Here is a 21354-nt window from a genome sequence, read left to right on the forward strand (position 1 = left end):
AAGGAGGTCCTCAAGGTAGTAATATCTGGATTACTCCCGGCGCTACGAGCTAGTGAGGGCAGGAATAGGAGGATAGAGCAGATGAATGTATGGCTGAGGAGCTGGTGTATGGGAGAAGGATTCACATTTTTGGATCATTGGAATCTCTTTTGGGGTAGAAGTGACCTGTACAAGGAGGACGGATTGCACCTAAATTGGAAGGGGACTAATACACTGGCAGGGAAATTTGCTAAAACTGCTTGGGAGGATTTAAACTAGTAAGGTGGGGGCGTGGGACCCAAGGAGATAGTGAGGAAAGAGATCGATCTGAGACGGGTACAGCTGAGAACAGAAGTGAGTCAAACAGTCAGGGCAGGCAGGGACAAGGTAGGACTAACAAACTGCATTTATTTCAATGCAAGGGGCCTAACAGGGAAGGCAGATGAACTCAGGGCATGGTTAGGAACATGGGACTGGGATATCATAGCAATTACGGAAACATGGCTCAGGGATGGGTAGGACTGGCAGCTGAATGTTCCAGGATACAAATGCTACAGGAAGGATAGAAAGGGAGGCAAAAGAGGAGGGGGAGTGGCATTTTTGATAAGGGATAGTATTACAGCTGTGCTGAGGGAGGATATTCCCGGAAATACAGTTATTTGGTTGGAACTGAGAAATAAGAAAGGGATGATCACCTTATTGGGATTGTATTACAGACCCCCCAGTAGTCAGAGGGAAATTGAGAAACAAACTTGTAGGGAGATCTCAGCTATCTGTAAGAATAATAGGGTAGTTATGGTAGGGGATTTTAACTTTCCAAACATAGCCTGGGACTGCCATTGTGTTCAAGGTTTAGATGGAGAGGAATTTGTTAAGTGTATACAAGACAATTTTCTGATTCAGTATGTGGATGTACCTACTAGAGAAGGTGCAAAACTTGACCTACTCTTGGGCAATAAGGCAGGGCAGGTGACTGAGGTATCAGTGGGGGAGCACTTTGGGGCCAGCGACCATAATTCTATTCGTTTTAAAATAGTGATGGAAAAGGATAGACCAGATCTAAAAGTTGAAGTTCTAAATTGGAGAAAGGCCAATTTGACGGTATTAGGCAAGAACTTTCAAAAGCTGATTGGAGGCAGATGTTCGCAGCTAAAGGGACGGCTGGAAAATGGGAAGTCTTCAGAAATGAGATAACGAGAATCCAGAGAAAGTATATTCCTGTCAGGGTGAAAGGGAAGGCTGGTAGGTATAGGGAATGCCGGATGACTAAAGAAATTGAGGGTTTGGTTAAGAAAAAGAAGGAAGCATATGTCAGGTACAGACAGGATAGGTCAAGTGAATCCGTGAAAGAGTATAAAGAAAGTAGGAGTATACTTAAGAGGGAAATCAGGAGGGCAAAACGGGGACATGAGATAGCTTTGGCAAATAGAATTAAGGAGAATCCAAAAGGGTTTTACAAATATATTGAGGACAAAAGGGTAACTAGGGAGAGAATAGGACCCCTCAAAGGTCAGCAAGGCGGCCTTTGTGTGGAGCCACAGAAAATGGGGGAGATACTAAGTGAATATTTTGCATCAGTATTTACTGTGGAAAAGGATATGGAAGATATAGACTGTAGGGAAATAGATGGTGACATCTTGCAAAATGTCCAGATTACAGAGGAGGAAGTGCTAGATGTCTTGAAGCGGGTAAAGGTGGATACATCCACAGGACCTGATTCGTTGTACCCGAGAACTCTGTGGGAAGCTAGGGAAGTGATTGCTGGGCCTCTTGCTGAGATAGTTATATCATCGATAGTCACAGGTGAGGTGCCGGAAGACTGGAGGTTGGCAAACGTGGTGCCACTGTTTAAGAAGGGTGGTAAGGACAAGCCAGAGAACTATAGACCAGTGAGCCTGACCTCGGTGGTGGGCAAGTTGTTGGAGGGAATCCTGAGGGACAGGATGTACATGTATTTGGAAAGGCAAGGACTGATTCGGGATAGTCAACATGGCTTTGTGCGTGGGAAATAATGTCTCACAAACTTGATTGAGATTTTTTGAAGAAGTAACAAAGAAGATTGATGAGGGCAGAGCAGTAGATGTGATCTATATGGACTTCAGTAAGGCGTTCGACAAGGTTCCCCATGGGAGACTGATTAGCAAGGTTAGATCTCATGGAATACAGGGAGAACTAGCCATTTGGATACAGAACTGGCTCAAAGGTAGAAGACAGAGGGTGGTGGTGGAGGGTTGTTTTTCAGACTAGAAGCCTGTGACCACTCAACTATACCCTGAGTAAACCAGCCCAGCTTGCAATATCCTGAGTAAACTAACCCAGGCTGGAATATTCTGTGTAAACTATCTCAGTCTGCAATACACTGGGTAAACTAGCCCAGTGTACAATACCCTGAGTAAACCAGCCCAGACTGCGAAACCTTGGTAACTAGCCCAGACTGCAAAACCTTGGTAAACTAGCCCAGACTGTAATATTTCCTGAGTAAACTTGCCCACTCTACTGTACCCTGAGTAAACTCGGTCAGTGTACAAGACCCTGAGTAAACTAGCCCAGACTGCAATACGCTGGGTGAACTATCCCAGTCTACAATACCCTGAGTAAACTTGCCCACTACTGTACCCTGAGTAAATTCGGTCAGTGTACAAGACCCTGAGTAAACTAGTCCAGAGTGCAATACACTGGGTGAACTATCCCAGTCTACAATACCCTGAGTAAACTAGCTCACACTACTATATCCTGGGTAAACCAGCCCACTCAAGTACACCCTGGGAAAACTACCCAGTGTACAATACGCTGCATAAAATAGCCCACTCTACTATTTCCTGGGTAGACTAGGACTACTCTTCTATACCCTGAGTAAACTTGCCCAGCTTGCAATATCCTGAGTCAACTAACCCAGGCTGGAATATCCTGTGTAAACTATCTGAGACTGCAATACACTGGGTATACTAGCCCAGTGTACAATACCATGAGTAAATTACCCCAGACTGCAAAACCTTGGTAAACTAGCCCAGACTGCAATAACCTGGGTAAACTAGCCCAGACTGCAAAACCTTGGTAAACTAGCCCAGACTGCAATATTTCCTGAGTAAACTCCCCCATCAACATCCTGGGTAAACTAGCCCAGACTGTAATATGCAGAGTAAACTAGCCCACTCTCCTGTACCCTGAGTAAACTAGGTCAGTGTACAAGACCCTGAGTAAACCAGCCCAGACTGCAATACCCTGGTAAACTGTCCCAGTCTGCAATACCCTGAGTAAGCTCGCCCACACTGCTATATCCTGGGTAAACTAGCCCACTCAAGTATACCCTGGGTAAACTACCAAGTGTACAGTTCCCTGGATAATCTAGCCCACTCTACTATTCCCTTGGTAAACTAGCCCACTCTACTATACCCTGGGTAAACTAGCCCAGTGCACAATAACCTGGGTAAACTAGCCCACTCTACTATACCCTGGGTAAACTAGCCCACACAACTATACCCTGGGTAAACTAGCCCACTCTACAATACCCTGAGTAAACTAACCAAGACTACAGTATCCTGAGTAAACTAGCCAAGTCAGCAGTATCCTGGGCCAACTAGCCCAGATTGTATATTCCTGAGTAAACTAGCCAAGAATGTAATACCCTGTGGTCCCCCTGTTCAAGAAGGGGAGTAGAGACAACCCTGGTAATTAAAGTGTTGGAAAATGTTATAAGAGATAGGATTTATAATCATCTAGAAAAGAATAATTTGATTAGGGATAGTCAGCACGGTTTTGTGAAGGGTAGGTCGTACCTCACAAACCATATTTTGTACTTTGAGAAGGTGACCAAACAGGTAGATGAGAGTAAACCAGTTGATGTAGTGTATATGGATTTCAGCAAGGCATTCGATTAGGTTCCCCACAGTAGGCTATTGTCCAAAATGCGGAAGAATGGGATTGTGGGAGATATAGCAGTTTGGATCAGTAATTGGCTTGCTGAAATAAGAGGGTGGTGGTTGATGGGAAATGTTCATCCTGGAGTCCAGTTACTAATGGTGTACCGCAAGGGTCGGTGTTGGGTCCACTGCTGTTCGTCATTTTTATAAACGATCTGGATGAGGGCGTAGAAGGGTGGGTTAGTAAATTTGCAGACGACACTAAGGTTGGTGGAGTTGTGGATAGTGACGAAGGATGTTGTAGGTTACAGAGGGACATAGATAAGCTATAGATCTGGGCTGAGAGGTGGCAAATGGAGTTTAATGTGGACAAGTGTGAGGTGATTCATTTTGGTCGGAGTAACTGGAATGCAAAGTACTGGGCTAATGGTAAGATTCTTGGTAGTGTAGATGAGCAGAGAGATCTCGGTGTCCATGTACACAGATCCTTGAAAGTTGCCACCCAGGTTGACAGGGTTGTTAAGGAGGCTTACAGTGTTTTAGCTTTTATTAATAGAGTGATCGAGTTCCGGAACCAGGAGGTTATGCTGCAGCTGTAAAAGGCTCTCGTGCTGCCGCACCTAGAGTATTGTGTACAGTTCTGGTCACCGCATTATGAGAAGGATGTGGAAGCTTTGGAAAAGGTGCAGATGAGATTTACTCGGATGTTGCCTGGTATGATGGGGAGGTCTTACGAGGAAAGGCTGAGGGACTTGAGACTGTTTTCGTTAGAGAGAAGAAGGTTGAGAGGTGACTTAATAGAGACATATAAGATAATCAGAGGGTTAGATAGGGTGGACAGGGAGAGCCTTTTTCCAAGTATGGGGACGGTGAGCACGAGGGGGCATAGGCTTGAAATTGAGGGGTGATAGATATAGGACAGATGTCAGAGGTAGTTTCTTTACTCAGAGAGTAGTAAGGGTATGGAATGTTTTGCCTGCAATGGTAGTAGATTCGCCAACTTTAAGTACACTTAAGTCGTCATTGGACAAGCATATGGATGTACATGGAATAGTGTAGGTTAGATGGGCTTCAGCTTGGTATGACAGGTCAGCGCAACATCGAGGGCTGAAGGGCCTGTACTGTGCTGTAATGTTCTATGTTCTATGTTCTAAACTAATCCACACGGTAATGCTCTGCGTAAACTAGCCCAGACTGTGTTACCCTGAATAAATTAGCCCAGAGTGTAATACCTTGAGTAAACTAGCCCACACTGCATACCCTGAGTAAACTAGCTCAGACTGCAGTAACCTGGGTAAACCACAGCAGACTTCCTCAGTAAAATAGCCCAGACTGCAATATCCTGGTAAGCTAGCCTACTTTGCAATACCCTGAGTAAACTAGCCCAGACTGTAATATTCTGGGTAAACTAGCCCACTCTACTGTACCCTTGGTAAACTAGCCCAGTGTACAATCCCCTGGGTAAAGTAGCCCACTCTACTATACCCTGAGTAAACTAGCCAAGTGTACAATATCCTGGGTAAACTAGCCCAGACTGCAATATCCTGGGCAAACTAGCCCAGACTGTGAGATCCTGAGTAAACTTGCCCAGACTGCAATATCCTGAGTAAACTTGCCCAGACTGCAATATCCTGAGTAATCTAGCTCAGAGTGTAAAACCATATGATCATCAGTGGTTCCTCATACAGAAGAAGTACTCTTTTCCACTCTCAGGGTGAGCCCATAGCTGGCTGTACAGACCAAAGCAGTTTCCACAGGCTCTGTTACACTTCTGCTAAAAGGTGGTCACGGGAGGGAGTGGCCAAGACTGCCCTACCCTGGGTAAACCTGCCCACGCTAATATACGCAGGGAAAACTAGTCCACTCTACTATACCCTGGGTAAACTAGCCCTGACTGCAATACCCTGGGTAAACTAGCCCAGTGTACAATACCCTGAGTAAACTAGCCCTGACTGCAATACCCTGGGTAAACTAGCCCTGACTGCAATACCCTGGGTAAACTAGCCCAGTGTACAATACCCTGAGTAAACTAGCTCTGACTGCAATACCCTGGGTAAACTAGCCCTGACTGCAATACCCTGGGTAAACTAGCCCACTCTACTATACCCTAAGTAAACTAGCCCAGTGTACAATACCCTGAGTAAACTAGCCCAGTGTGCAATACCCTGGGTACACTAGCCCACTCTACCCTGGGTAAACTAACCCAGTGTACAATATCCTGGGTAAACTAGCCCTGACTGCAATACCCTGGGTAAACTAGCCCACTCTACTATACCCTGAGTAAACTAGCCCAGTGTACAATACCCTGAGTAAACTAGCCCAGTGTGCAATACCCTGGGTACACTAGCCCACTCTACCCTGGGTAAACTAACCCAGTGTACAATATCCTGGGTAAACTAGCCCACTTTTCTGTACCCTGGGTAATCTAGCCCAGTGTACAATACCCTGAGTAAACTAGTCCACTCTACTATTCCCTGGGTAAACTAGCCCTGTGTATGACACCCTGGGTAAACTAGCCCACTCCAGCATACCCTGGATAAACTAGCCCAAGCTACAATTCCCTATGTAAACTAGCTCTGACTATTACACCCTAAAACATTGGCCCACTCAACAATACTCCAGATAATGTCACCCTAGTTTACCATACTCCAGGTAAACCAGCCAAGCCTCCAATATCCCAGATTATCGATTCACTGGAGGTTCACTATTGGCTTCCTGCCTCAAGGGCAGCTGAAGAGGCTGGTCCTAATTGTACAGGACCTAGAGTAGGAAATAACCTGTACTGCTGGCATTAATCTGTACCGCAGGCTAGCCAACTGAGCTAAAGGTGATGGGGTAGCACTGTTAATAAGAGATGAAATGAGGAGAGTTCTGAAAGAGGATCTAGGCTTGGAGATGTAGGTTCAATTTGGGTGGAGGTGATTAACAGCAAGGGAAGGAGAACACTGATCGGAGTAGTGCGTAGACCCCCAAACAGTAGTCACCCTGTCAGAAAAGGTATTAATCAACAAAAACACAAGAGAATGTGGAAAGAGCAGAGCAAGAATTATGGGCGACTTTAATCTGATATTGATTGGGTCAGTGATTTGGAAAGGGTAGCCACTACAACAAATTCATAGAGTGGATTAAGGATAGTTTCCTAGAGCAATATGTCATGGGGTCAAACAGGGAACCAGCTATCATGGATCTGGGCACGGATAATGAGGCATGTATAATGAATGACTTCAGAGTAAAAGATCTCCTAGGAAGTAGTGATCATAACATGGTAGAATTGAATATTCAGGTTAGTGTGACAAACCAGGATTGGAAACGACTGTGTTTAACTTAATAAAGAGAATTACAATGAAATGAGGATAGAGTTTACTAAAGTGCACTGGCCAATAGATTTGTAGGAATGACAGTAAGGCAGACATTTAAGGAGGTAATTCTCAACAAAAAGAGGGAGGAAAGATCCTAAGGGAACAATAAATTAACCATGGCTAACCAAGGGAGTTTAGGAGAGTATAAAGTTTGAAGAAAAGGGATAAAATGAGGCAAAAGTCAGTAATAGCCCTGAAGACTGGTATAAATTCAGAATTCAGTCAAGGAAGACTAAAAAGTTAATAGAGAGAAAATAAACCGAAGGTGAACTAGCAAGGAATATAAAAACTGACAATAAGAGCTTCTTTAAGTATACAAAAAGGAAGGGAGAAGTCAAAGTGAACATAGGCCCCTTGGGAAATTCATCTGGGAAGGTAGTTATGGAAACAAGGAAATGGCAGAGGAGTTAAACAGATCTTTTGCATCAATTTTTATAGTGGATCATGCTTCAAGCATTCCATTAATGCTGAAGAATATGCAGAGGAATTATCATTATTTGAGAAATAGCATTCTAATGAGGCCAAAGGCTGATAAGCCCAATGGTTGGGATGGCTTGCATATTCAGATCCTAAAAACAGTAGCTCCAGAGATAGTGGATGCATTGGTAGTAATTATCCAAAAATCCTTGAACTTGGAGTTGTACCAAAGGATGGGAAAACGACTAATGTGACACCCCTCTTCAGAAAGGAAGGAGGCAGTAAGTGAGTAAGTATAGGCTGATTAACCTAACTTCGATTGTTGGAAACTTATTGGAATCAATTATGAAGGAAGTTATAGCAGCACATTTGGAAAATAATTTAATCAAGGGAGTCAGCACGGCTTCATGAAAGGGAAGTAGTGTCTGGCGAAGTTATCCAAGTTTTTCAAGGAAGCCTCAATCAGAGTGGATAGAGGGGAGTGGAGAGATATGTTGTTTTTGGACTCCCAGAAGACATTCAACAAGTTCCCTCACAGAAGGTGAAGTCGTAAGATAAGAGCCCAAGGTGCTGGAGGTATTATCTTGGCACAGATAGGAAATTTGGTAATGGCCAGGAAATAGTTAGTGGGGAGAAAGGCATTCCTTTTCAGGCTGGTGACCAGTGGGGTTTCACAAGGATCAGGTTGGGACTGCTACTTTTACAATATACAGTACCACCTTGATTATCCGAACATCAATTATCCGAATTTCGGATTATCCGAACAAGATCTCAAGGCCCTTTAAAAGCGGCATTAGGCAACTCAGTGTTCAGTTATCAGTTAAACGGCATTATGGTGTGCATTGCCAGATAACCGAGGCATGTTCGGATAACCGGCGCTCAAATTACCGTTTAATTGATCCAAACGATCGGTTATCTGAACAAAATGCTTCCTGCCCGTCTCCTTTGGATAATTGAGGTTTTACTGTATACTAATGACTTGGAGGAAGGAATCGCATGTACTGTAACCAGATTTTCAGACAACACAAAAATGCAGGTTGTGAGAGGGTCACAAACAATTTATATAGAAAGAAAGTGGGCAAAGTGTCAGCAAATGGAGTATAATGTGGGAAAAATGTGGAGTTATTAATTTTGGAAGGGAGGCTGAAAGAACAGTATTATTTGCATGGAAACACACTGCAGGAAGCTACAACATGAAGGCACTTGAGGGTTGGTTCTGGGCATGAGAGGGTCGGTTTATGAGGAGAGATTGAATAGACTGAGATTACACTCATTGGCATTTAGTAGAATGGTGGGGGGGAATGTTCCCTTCGGATCTTTCCTCCCTCTTTTTTTGTTGAGAATTACCTCCTTAAATGTTTGCCTTACTGTCTTTCCTACAAATTATGAAGGGAGTAGATAAGCAGGGAGGTTGTTTCCTCTCCGGGGGAGGTGGGGGGGTTGGTGGGGGGGGGATGAAACTAGAACTAGGGAACATGGCCTCAAAATAAGGGGGAGCAGACTTAGGACTGAGTTGAGGAAGAACATATTCACCCAAAGGGTTATGAATCTGTACAATTCCCTGCTCAGTGACATCATTGAAGCTACCTTGTTGAATGTCTTTAAGGCAAAGATAGATTCTTGAACAATAAAGGAATTGCAAGTTATGGGGAGTGGACAGGTAAGTGGAGCTGAGTCCATAGGAAGATCAGCCATGACCTTATTGAATGTTGGAGCAGCCTCAAGGGACCAGATGGCCTACTCCTGCTCCTAGTTCTTATGTTCTGATGTGGAAGTATTTGTGCACGAAACACAGAAAACTAGCACAAAGGTGCAGCAGGTTATCAGGAAGGCTAATGGAATGTTGGCCTTTATTTCAAGGGATTTGGAATATTAGAATAGGGCAGGCTTATTGCAATTGTACAAGATTATGGGATACCATACATGGAGTACTGTGAGAAATTTTGGTTGCTTTAATTAGGAAAGATATTGTCTCATTGGAGGCAATTCATAAAAGGTTCCCGAGGATAATTCCCGATATGGAGGACAATGAGCAAAGCTTAAACAAGTTGAGACTGTGCTCACTGTGATACTGTGCTCACTGGAGTTCAGGGGTGATCTGGTTGAAACATATGGGATCCTTAAGGGGCTTGACAGGGTAAAAGCTGAGAGCATGTTTCTCTTCATGGGAGAGTTTAGGGCCAGAGGCCATAGTCTCAGAATAAAGAGGTGCCTACTTATTTAAGACAGAATTGAGGAGGAACTTCCTTTTTCAGAGGGTTGAGAGTCTTTGGAACTTCTTGCCGCGGAGAGCTGTGGGAGCAGAGTCCTTGTGTATATTTAAGGCTGAGAAAGGTAGATTCTTGGGGAATTAAGGGTTACATGGAAAATACAGGAAAATGGGTGACAAATGTCAGATCAGTCATGATCCTATTGAGTGACAGAGCAGGCTCCGAACGGCCCACTCCAGTTCCTATTTCTTATGGTCTTATAGTCTAACCAGAGCCTTCATTCAAAGATATCTTTTCTCACATTTGGAGATTAAAAACGGTGTGTAATCCTCTGGGTATGAAGTCACTAAAGTCCTGTGCAACATAGCAAGACTTTCATATTCTTCTAACCACGATCAAATTTGCCTTTTGAATTGCTTGCTGTACTTGTACGCTAATTGTCATATAAGGAGCAGCTCAGAGTCTGTACTCGGTACAGTTCAGAAGGATGAGGGGTGATTTGTTTGAAACGTACAGAATACTGCGAGGCCTGCATAGAGTGATCACTAGTAGGAAAGACTAGGATCCAAGGCACAGCCTCAGAGTGAAGGGAAAACCTTTTAGAACTGAGATGAGGTGAAATTTCATCAGCCAGAGGGTGGGGAAACTGCAGAACTCATTGCCACAGAGCACTGTGGAGGCCAAGTCACTGAATATCTTTTAGACAGAGCTAGATAAGTTCTTGATAAGGAAAAAGGTCAAGGGTTATGGGGAGAAGGCAGGAGAACAGGCTTGAGAAACATCAGCCAAGATCAAATGGTGGATCAGATTTGATGGGCTGAATGGTTTGATCCTCCCGGGACACAAGGATTGCTGGAACCTTGACAGAGAGTTTTGTATCATCTTTAGCCACAAGTGAGGTCCCAAAAGTCTGGAGAATGCCCAATGCCGATCCTTTCTTTAAGGCGAGCAACAGGGATAATCCAGGAAATTATAGGTCAGTGAGTCTTACATCAGTGCTCGGGAAATTAGTGGAGAAGATTCCTTGGGACAGGATTTACTCGCATTTGGAAAAGAATGGACTTATTTAGGATAGTCACCAGGCTTTGTGCGAGGGAGATTTGATTGAGTTTTTTGAGGAAGTGATGAAGATGATTAAGAGTAGGGCGGCGGATGTTATCTACATGGGCGTTATTAAATAAGTCACATGGGATTGACAGTGCATTGGTAAGTTAGATTCAAAACTGGTTGATCATTGAAGGTAGAGGGTAGCTGTAGAGAGATTTTTTTTCTGACTGGAGGTCAATAGCCAGTGGTGTTTAGATTAGATTAAATTAGATTCCCTACAGTGCGGAAACAGGCCCTTCGACCCAACCACTAGGTGCATTAGTCAGAGGGAAATGGGTCTTGGGGGGTTACTCTTCGGAGGGTCGGTGTGGACTGGTTCTGTAAGGATCAGTGCTGGGATCTCCATTGTTTGTAACATCTATAAATGATTCGGATGAAAATGTAGATAGTCTGATTAGTAAATTTGCAGACAACATGTAAATTGGCAGAGTTGTGGATAGTGAGGAAGGTTGTCAAGAGTAGAGCGGGATATAGATCAGTTACAAAGGTAGGCAGAGAAATGGCAGGTGGCAGAGGTGACGTATTTTGGGGGGTCAAACGCAAGAGGAAAGTATACAATAAATGAAAGGATTCTTAGGAGCATTGATACACAGAGGGAACTTGGGATGTAAATTCATCGCTCCCTGAAAGTGACAACACTAGTGGATAAGATGGTAAAGAAGGCATATAGCGTGCTTGCCTTTATCAATCAGGGCACTGAGTATAAAAGTTGGCAAGTCATGCTACAGCTGTATAAAACTTTAGTGAGGCCACATTTCGAGTATTGTGCACAGGTCTGGTCACCTCACCATAGGAAGGATGTGGCTGCTTTGGAGAGATTGCAAAAGAGGTTTCCCAGGATGTTGCCAGGATTGGAGTGTATTAGCTATAAGGAGAGGTTGGACAAACTTGGATTGTTTTTACTAGAGCATCAGAGACTGAGGTACAGCCTGAAAGAAGTATATAACATTATGACAGGCAGAGGTAGGGTGAATAGCTGGAGTCATTTTCCCAGCCAAGGAAATGACAAATACTAGGGGGCCTAGGTTTAGAGTGAGAAGGGGAAAGTTTAAAGGAGATGGGTGAGGAAATTTTTATACAGAGTAGTAGGGTCCCTGGAATGCATGTCCAGGAGGGGTAGTACAAGCAGATACGAAAGCATCGTTTAAGAGGCCATTTGGACAGACCACATCAACCGGTCGGGAATAGAGGAATACGGACCATGTGCAAGAGATGGGATTTGTTTAGAAGTGGCACAGATGTGGTGGGCTGAAGGGCCTGTTCCTGTAATGTTTTTACTCTCCATAATCTCCTTATGGTTGGTGTTCTTTCTGTGGGTGCACCCCTGTCCCACCTTTTTCAAAAACTATCCCTCTTTTCAATTCTTAGAACGAAATGAAATAACCCCACACTTCCCCCACTGATAAATATGTTTGTAATCAACCAGTTCAGAGATATTGTTGTATACCTGTGAAGAAGGCAGGTTCTTTTGATTCAGAGAGAGGGACACTATCACCGCACCATCTGAGTTCTTAAAATTAGGGTCCATTCCTTTGTGGTTCCTCAGTTATACTCTACCTCTACCTTGTTGCTTACTCATGGCATGTTATACACCTTTGCAGCCTTCATGTGTAAAATTGCAGTTGGCATTTCCACCTATCATCAGCAAACCTAGATATATTACTCTCTGTCTCTTTGTCTAAGTCATGAATGTCGATTACAAATTGCTGAGATCTCAGTGTTAATCCTTGCAGCACTCCAGTAGCTACAACCTGCCAATTTAGAAATGGTTAGGATGTATTGATTACTCCCTGTTGAACCAATTCTTTATCTCTGCTAATATATTACCCCCAAGCCAGGATCCCATTTTTCTTTGCGAGGAATCTCTTTGAGATTTTCCTGGGAAGGGGAGATTTTTGTTTTGATTTCCAGAGGCTACATTTTAGTTTTCTGGGGGTCCTTGAAGGTGGAGCAGATCTACGGATTTAAGTTAGAAACCAAACTGTGCACAAAACAGGAATTTGTAAACTTGCCTTAGTCCTCCATTGAAGAGTTTTTAAAGGGACGAGAGACTCCGTGTGCTGGGCCAAAGGCCCAAGAGATCCACAACCAATTAAACAGTTTCCCATGACCACTCCACCCCATGGTCCCTGCATGGCTGGTATTAAAGCAGAGTTGAGGCTTGGTGAATCAGGATTGACTGGACTCTCAACATTTTATACACAACAAAGGTAGTACGCAGCAGCCACCAAAATAAAAGCTGGTACACAAATAGTTCTACAGCAGAAACATTTAAAGAAAAAGGTAAGGGCAAAAACAGAAATCTCCGGCAACATTTTCTTCCCCTACGCAAGATCTGTCTACGCTTAATTTTACATCTTTCCACAAGTGTCTGTTTGTCTGTCTAGTGCCCCAGTTATTCTGATTGGTCAGGATGAATGGATGGAAATTTGCTTCCATCTCATTGATCATAGAATCACAGAAGCCCTGCAGTGTGGAAGTAGCCGTTCGGCCCCTCGGGTCCATGTTGACTCTCTGAAGCACAGCCCAACCACACCCACACCCCAGACTTTATCCCTGTAACCCTGCATCATCCACCTAGACAGTATGGGCAATTTCCAATGGCCCGTCCACCTAACCTGCACATCTTTAGAATGTGGGAGGAAACCGGAGCACCCGGAGGGAACTCACGATAGCTGTGACCATCAGGACATGTTCCTTGTGCTTTAGTCCTTCCATGTTCCTGACTTAGTTCACAGCTCACGCTGCAAACGTGTAATATCTCCCACGAGTAAATCAGTCTCCATGATAGAAAATAGCTGTTGGTCCCAATCCCCCCACAATTTAAATTCAGCCACAGTGGTCTGAAAATGGCATTTGTTCATTTCGGGGAGATGCTGGTGTAATGTCACTGGACTAATAATCCCATGGCCCAGTGGTTAAGTTCAAGGCTAGTTAGCAATAGGTAACGATTACTGGAATTGCCAGTGGTGCCCATAGCCCATGAGAGATTAACCTAACCTACTGCAGCAGGTTCCTGAACAATAGATTACATCTCCTGTGTCCAAGAGAAACACTCCGAACTGCTGGACTGCCTGAAACAGCTATCTACCCGCATAACCCTGAGATCTCCAATCTTCTGACCTCCAAAGACATGCTCCCAGAAATGTTGAGTGGCAGCATGGCACCCGTTTGGAAGGTAGAGGGTATCAAGCTAAATAAGCCTCATGTTGGCAACTGTATATAACTTTAGTTAGACCAGCTCTGGAGGAGTGTGTGCAGTTCTGACCACTGGACTATGGGAAGAATATGTTGGCACTGGAGGAGGTTCCGAGGAGTCTCACCAGGGTGTTGCCTGGATTGGAGGGGCTAAGCTTTGAGGAAAGGTCAATGATAGTGGCATTATTTTCCCGACAGCAGTGGAAGTTGAGAGGGGACCTGATAGAGGTTTCTAAGATGATGAGGGGCATAGATAAGGTGGATAGGAAAACATTTGCTTCCATTTTCATTGGGTTCAATAACCAGGGAGCGTAGATTTCTGATAAGAAGTAGAGTGGTAAGAGGAGAGTTGATGAGAATTTCTTCCTCCCCAGAGGGAGGTGAGAGTCTGGAACTCTGTGCCAGTGAAGGTGGCTCAGTCAGTAACTCTTGTAATCTTGCAGCAGGGTTTAAAGCATTGCTGTAGACTCCAGGGCAAGACCAAGAGCTAGGAAATAGCAACTACTTGTCATCAAAGTATAGTCAGATTATTGACACAGACACAATGAGCCAAGTGGCCTCCTTTGTGCTGTAAATGTCTGAGTTGAGAATGGGCATGGTGGTGGAAGCTCTCTGCCCCACTACAGGTCCTTTCTCCCCCAGCAGTTAAAATCAGCCCTTAGCAAGTCTTGTGGCACTTAGTCTTTTGTGTTATTTCCTTCACTGCCCCCCTGGCGTTGTCCACCCTCTGTAGACTTGGGCTCATCCAAACACACTGATGCCTCCAGCCTAACTCCTACCCAGTCCGGGTCAGCCTTCTCCCTTGTACACATTGACCTGTATTCGTTCTACCTCAAATTAAAATCCTCACCCTCAAATCCCTCCGTGCTCTCGACCCTCTCCATGTTTGTCTTCTCTGCAGTCCTCCAGTTCTGGCTTCTTGGACAATCTTCCTTTGTATCACTCTGCCATTGAATGCTGAGTTCCTTAAGCTACCACCTTTCCCTCTGTAACCCATCCACTTGGCTCCGTGAGACATTCCTCAAAACCCATCTCTCGGCTAAAGTAGTGATCCCCAGTCTCAGGACCTCCTTGTGGGGCTCATAACAGTCCTGTAAGTGCCCCAGGAGGGATGTTATACCAAGTCAAAGGCACTATACGAATGCATGCAAGTTATTGTTGTCCATGCTATTTGTCAGCCCCGAGAGAGCACTGCAACTGCGGTGTCCTTAGCCACGTGTTACCTAACTGGTTTGTTTGTTTCCCCCTCAGGCGTGTTCCCCTTTCTCTCCAGTACCATGGAAGCCCTGAACGACAGTGAGCAGATTCAGATAATCTTGGACAAAATCACTGACGCTCTGGTTCACTTTATCACCAGGGCCGGCCTCTCACTGCAGCAGCAATCCCGGAGACTAGCTCAACTTCTGCTACTGCTCTCCCACATCCGGCACATGAGGTGAGCACAAGCCCCTTTTCCGTCCCCCACAATTGGAATTATGAACGGAATAGGTCAATCAGCTGGTTGGCACGTTTGGAGCTCAGCCAAGCATTCACAATTGGAAACGAGATTTCGCTATCTGCTCCTGACTCCTGTTAATACAGTTACACTCCCCTTTTAAACCATGTGGATTATTCAGAATGAACATACTACACCACATTAGATCAAGAGCATTCCAGAATTAGCCACGTTTTAAAACCGCAATATTGTTGGCGCTCAAGTCAAGAACATAGGGACAGGAATAGTCCATTCGTCGGGTCATAGCTTCTTTTTATATCCAGAAATTCTCTTGCACACAACTGAACATTTTTATTTCCATCATCAAATTACCCCAGTATGTTTTTTTCTCATCTATTACCCACCACCAGTAAATCAGTCGTGTTTCCAACTGAATAATGCACGTTCAAAACCTACTCAGGGTTCCTGAAGAAGGGCTTATGCCCGAAATGTCAATCCTCCTGCTCCTTGGATGCTGCCTGACCTGCTGCACTTTTCCAGCAACACATTTTTCAGCTCTGATCTCCAGCATCTGCAGTCCTCACTTTCTCCTACTCAGGGTATTGCAAAGGTGAGGGAGAGGTTGGGAGAGGGGGCCTAAATCAAAATGGAGTTTGAGGGGGAGATCGAGGCATCGAGGGTACTGGTGCATCTTGCACGCTCCCTCTCCAAGGGACACCCGAGCACAAACATAGCCGTGAAAGATGGTGTCAGCAGCCAAGACCCCCCCCCAAAGCCTCCCACAGCCCATTGCCTGAATATGGTAATAGCCAACTTGGCCAGGCCCTGGAGCAGACCCATGAGGAGGTCCTCCAATCTGCCCACACTCATCAATACTGGATGCCCAAAGATCAGGAGCGTGGGACTGAGGTGCATCCAAGCACATGACCACAGATATTTCTAATAATGAAAAAAGAGGGAAGCAAAATGACTTTAGGGAACCAGATGGGTTTTTTAACAATAATTGTGAGCATTTATACAGCCATCATTAGATATTTAAATCCAGTTTAATTTGTTATTGAATTCCCAATTGCATCATCTACTGTGGTGGGATTTGAACCTGGGAACTTACCTGCTAGACTAACAGTTGAGCGTTAATACCACTAAGCCATCACCTTTCCCCCGATCATAGCTATTCTGTATCTTGGCTAATTGCCTATATTCTATGATTGTAACAACCTTGCCTAATTAATTTGGAATTGATAGATTTTGTTTTAATTTGACCTATTTTTGTAACCAACCTGTTCAGCGATGTTATTTCACACCTCGGGAGCAGGTGGGACTTAAACTGGGCCTCCTGGTCCAGGGATAGGGACACTACCAATACACCACAAGAGGACGTCATGGAGTTGAAACGCTGTTAAATTTGTAATTGACCTCACCTGAGCATGTTTTTGGAGGAGACATTTCCTGATTTTTCCCTATCTCCTGTGTGATGACTGCTGAAAATCCTAGCTCTAATTTTAAGGTTATGCCCCATGGGATACCAATCAGCACCCTCTTCCCACATATAAATTGTTGTTCTCTTTAAAAATTGGTATTCTTGCAATTCTGTCCTGATGAATGTATAACAAAAAAGATTTGACATGTACCTTTTTTCCTCAGTACTGGAGGGGAAGGTGTGAGTTAGGATGGAGAGCAAGGGGAGTTAAACAGGAGAAAGATGACAATGGGAGGCCAAACAGGGTTCCTAACAAAATGGACAAGAGAACAAAAGATGGCTCTGGAGTTGGTACAAATGTCTACAATAGGACACATGTTATAGTAAACTTGAAAACATGCAGAAAAGATTTACATGGGTGTTGTAAAGGATGGGGTTAGAAGGTTTGAGCTACAGGGAGAGGCTGAAAAGGCTGGGCAGTTTTCCCTCGAGCGTCAGAGGCTGAGGGGTGACCTTATAGAGGTTTATAAAATCATGAGGGGCATGGATAGGGTAAATAGACAAGGGCTTTTCCCCAGGGTAAAGGAGTCCAAAGGTTTAAGGTGAGAGGGGGAAAATTTAAAACGGACTTAAGGGGCAATTTCTTTACACAGAAGGTGGTGTGTGTATGGAATGAGCTGCCAGAGGAAGTGGTGGAGGCTGGTACAATTACAGCATTTAAAAGACATCTGGATAGGTATATGAATAGGAAGGGTTTGGAGGGATATTGGCCAAATGGTGGCAAATGGGACTAGAATTAATTTAGAATATCTGGTCAGCATGGACAAGTTGGACCAAAGGATCTGTCCCCATGTTGTTCATCTCTAAGACTTTATGAACAGCACTGGGGAATCATGAGCTTGGAAAGCGACACAGATTACTATGACCAGGTCTAAGGAAGAGAAGATGGATTGATCTGAACTGAGTCCCACTGAGAGATCCTGTGCCTCCTAAGTATCAGTGGGGTGGGATTTCAGAGTCATAGAGTCATACAACACAGCCAAGGCCCTTCAGTCCATCGAATCTGTGCCCTCATGTCCACAATAATCCCACTTTCCAGCACTTGGCCCAAAGCCTTGAATATGAAATGCTCCTTCTCAAACTTTTTAAACATTGTGAGGTTCCCTGCCAGTACTGCCCTCCCAGGCACTGTATTCCAGATTCCCACCACCTACTGGAGGAAAACAAATTCTCAAACCCCTCTCATCCTTCTTTCCCTCACCTTAAGATTATACCCCTCTTGTTGATCTTGCAGGGATGGGGAACTGAAACTGCGTTGATTACTGAGAAGATGGTTGTGCCTCACCCTCAGTCCCACTCCTGTCATTTGAAAGGGTTCAGAAACAGAAGAACATTCTCTGAATGTGTCTCACATTTCGAAATACATTTACCTGATTTTTAACCCTTGGCCCACTTTAGGGGACACGAATGAAGGTTAATCAGCCTATTTTAAACCCTCCATCCTGCGTCACCATAACACTTCCCCTCTGTTTTGTTGCATCCAGTTGGTTTTTAAAAATTGATTCCAAGATTGCACTTTGCAGCAACATTTATTCCGCTGCACTGAAGTCTCATGTCAGTCTTTGTACTAGTTTGAATCAATAGCCTCTTGCTTTACCCAGACATTTTAATCTCAACTAGAGCAAGTAGAAGGTGGAAAAAGGTACAGATGGAAATGTCTATGCTGGACTGAAGATTGGAGAGATTGACATGATGAACCTGACGGCAATGTGGGGGTGGGAATGGGAGAAGAGGCAACAGCTAGGTTGGGAGAAGGTGTGAATGACAGAATGATAAACACCCAAATGGAAAAACAGAGCTACAAAAGTGAAAACAAATAAAAGCAGAGATTTCGGTCAGAAATTACTGAATTCGGTGTTAAATCCAGAGGCTGCAAAGAGCTTAATCGAAATGATCCTGTTATTGAGTCATACAGCACAGAAACAGACCCTTTGGACCAATCAGTCTACACTGAACATAATCCCAAACTAAATTAGTCCCACCTGCTGCTCCTGGCCCATATCCCTCCAAACCTTTCCTATCCATCTACTGATCTAAATGTTGCAATTGTACCCATATCCACACTTCCTCAGGAAGTTCATTCTGCACATGAACCACCCTCTGTGTAAAAGAATTTGCCCCCGTATTGGTTTTAAATCTCTCTTTCATCTCACCTTAAAAATATGCCCCCTAATCTTGAAATCCCCATACCGAGGGAAAGGACAACTACCGTTAACCTTGTCTAGACCTGACATGATTTTATAAACCTCTCCAAGGTAACATCTCAACCTCAAACGCTTCAGTGAAAGAAATCCCAGCCTATTTTGTTTTGCTGAACAAAAATGGAGGTGGAGGGTGTGTCTGGTTGAAGGTGGAGAAATGGGGGAGGATGATCTATTGAGGAGGGTGGTAGGTAACACCAATGGGAGCTCTATCATGGCTCTGGGAGGAAGGGGAGACGGGGGAGCAGGGAGATGTAATAGGCATGATCGAGGCCACTGGGAGAAAGGGAGGACTGCCGATGCTGGGGATCAGAGTCAAAACGTGCGGTGCTGGAAAAGCATAGCAGGTCAGGCAGCATCCGAGGAGCAGGAGAGTCAATGTTTCGGGCATAAGCCCTTCATCAGGAAAGTGGGGGAGGGAAGGGGTCTGAGACATAAATAGGAAGGTTGGGGGCAGGGGTAACGTGATCGGAATTTGCAGGTGGGAGCTGATGGTGATAAGTCAAAAGGGAGGGTGGAGCATATAGGTGGGAAGGAAGATGGACAGGTAGGACAGTTCAAGAGGACGGTGCCGAGTTGGAATGTTGGATCTGGGATAAGGTGGGGAGAGCGGAGATGAGGAAACTGGTGAAGTCAACATTGATGCTGTGTGGTTGGAGAGTCCCGAGGTGGAAGCTGACTATGATCTATGGGTGACTATGATCTGGCAGTGGGGAAGGCCAAGGAATTACATTTTCTTGGTGGAGTGGGAGGTGTAGTGAAGTGGTCAGACACTAGTTGGGTGCGTATGTCCTAGAGATGTTTCCTGAAACATTCCACAAGCTGGCGTCCTGTCTCCCCAATGTAGATGAGAGCACATCGAGACCAATGAACACAGGAGATGAGGTGATTTGGATGTGTAGGGAAATCTCTGCTGGTGGCACGGTGGCTCAATGGTTAGCACTGCTGCCTCATAGCGCCAGGGACCAGGGTTTGATTTTAACCTTGGACCATTGTGTGTGTGGAGTTTGCACATTTTCCCCGTGTCTGCATGGGTTTCCTTCCACAATCCAAAGATTTGCAGGTTAGGTGAAATGGCCATGCTAAATTGCCCGATGTGCAGGGTAGGTGCATTAGTCGGGGGTAAATATAGGGTACTCTTTGGAGGGTCGGTGTGGACTTGTTGGGCCGAAGGGCCTGTTTCCACATTGTAGGGATTCTATGTGGAAGGATACTTTGGGGCCTTTGAATGGAGGTGAAGGGGCAGGTGTGGGCACAGGTTTTGCACCTCTTGCAACGGCAAGGGAAGGTGCTGGGAGTGGAGGTTGGGTTGGTGGGGAGCGTGGACCTAATGTGGGAGTCGTGGAGGGAAAGGTCTCTGCGGAACGCTGTTGGGGGTGGGGAGGGAAATATATCTCCGGTGGTGGGGTCTGACTTGTAGGTGGCAGAAATGACAGAGGGTGATGTGTTGTGTCTGGAGATTAGTGGGGTGGAAGGTGAAGACAGGAGGGTTCTGTCCTTGTTGCAGTTGGAGGAGTGGGATGCAAGGGTGGGGGTGTGGGAAGTGGAGGAGATGTGGTGGAGGGTATTGTTGACCATGGGGGAGGGGAACTTGCGGTCCTTGAATTGGCCCTGTCAGCTCTGATGTGGGAGAATCCTTCATCGAGCAAAAAGTGAGACATTTCAGAAGCTCTTGTGTACCAGGTTGCTGGATCAGAACAGATGTGACACAGCTGAATAAACTAGGAGAATAGGATGGAATCCCTTCTGGGGGGCTGACATGATGACGTGTGTGGTTGTGGCCTGCAGTGAATATCCATTGAAAGTCTATTGTCAGAAATGGAGATAGAAAAATGAAGGAAGAGTCAGAGATGGGGCCGTGTGAAGTTGAGTAAAGTTGATTAAATTCTGCAGTTTGAGTGACAGCAGTAAGCAGCACTGACATAGTCCATTTCGTGAAGACACAGGGGGCCTGATAATATTCCATTAAAAAGGCAGACACAGTCAGTACAGTCACCCTTAATCACCTTTTAGTTTGGAGGAAGTGAATAGAGTGTGGAGTGGGGTCCTAAAGGGATGGGGTGTAATGGTTAAGAGTCATACAGCGCAGAAACAGACCCTTCGATCCA

At 45.0% G+C, this 21354-nt stretch overlaps 1 protein-coding gene across 1 annotated transcript in view; it reads left to right on the forward strand.

The window, feature by feature from the left end:
- The window catches only part of esr1 (estrogen receptor 1), a 309880-nt gene that overhangs the window by 278885 nt on the left and 9641 nt on the right, over window positions 1-21354 (forward strand). Inside the window, exon 7 of the mRNA XM_072581368.1 lies at window positions 15382-15565. Within this exon, the coding sequence (XP_072437469.1) occupies window positions 15382-15565 (184 nt within the window). The remainder of the gene's footprint in view (window positions 1-15381; window positions 15566-21354) is intronic.

Source organism: Chiloscyllium punctatum, chromosome 11, assembly GCF_047496795.1.
Source record: "Chiloscyllium punctatum isolate Juve2018m chromosome 11, sChiPun1.3, whole genome shotgun sequence".
NCBI classification, from domain to species: Eukaryota; Metazoa; Chordata; class Chondrichthyes; order Orectolobiformes; family Hemiscylliidae; genus Chiloscyllium; species Chiloscyllium punctatum.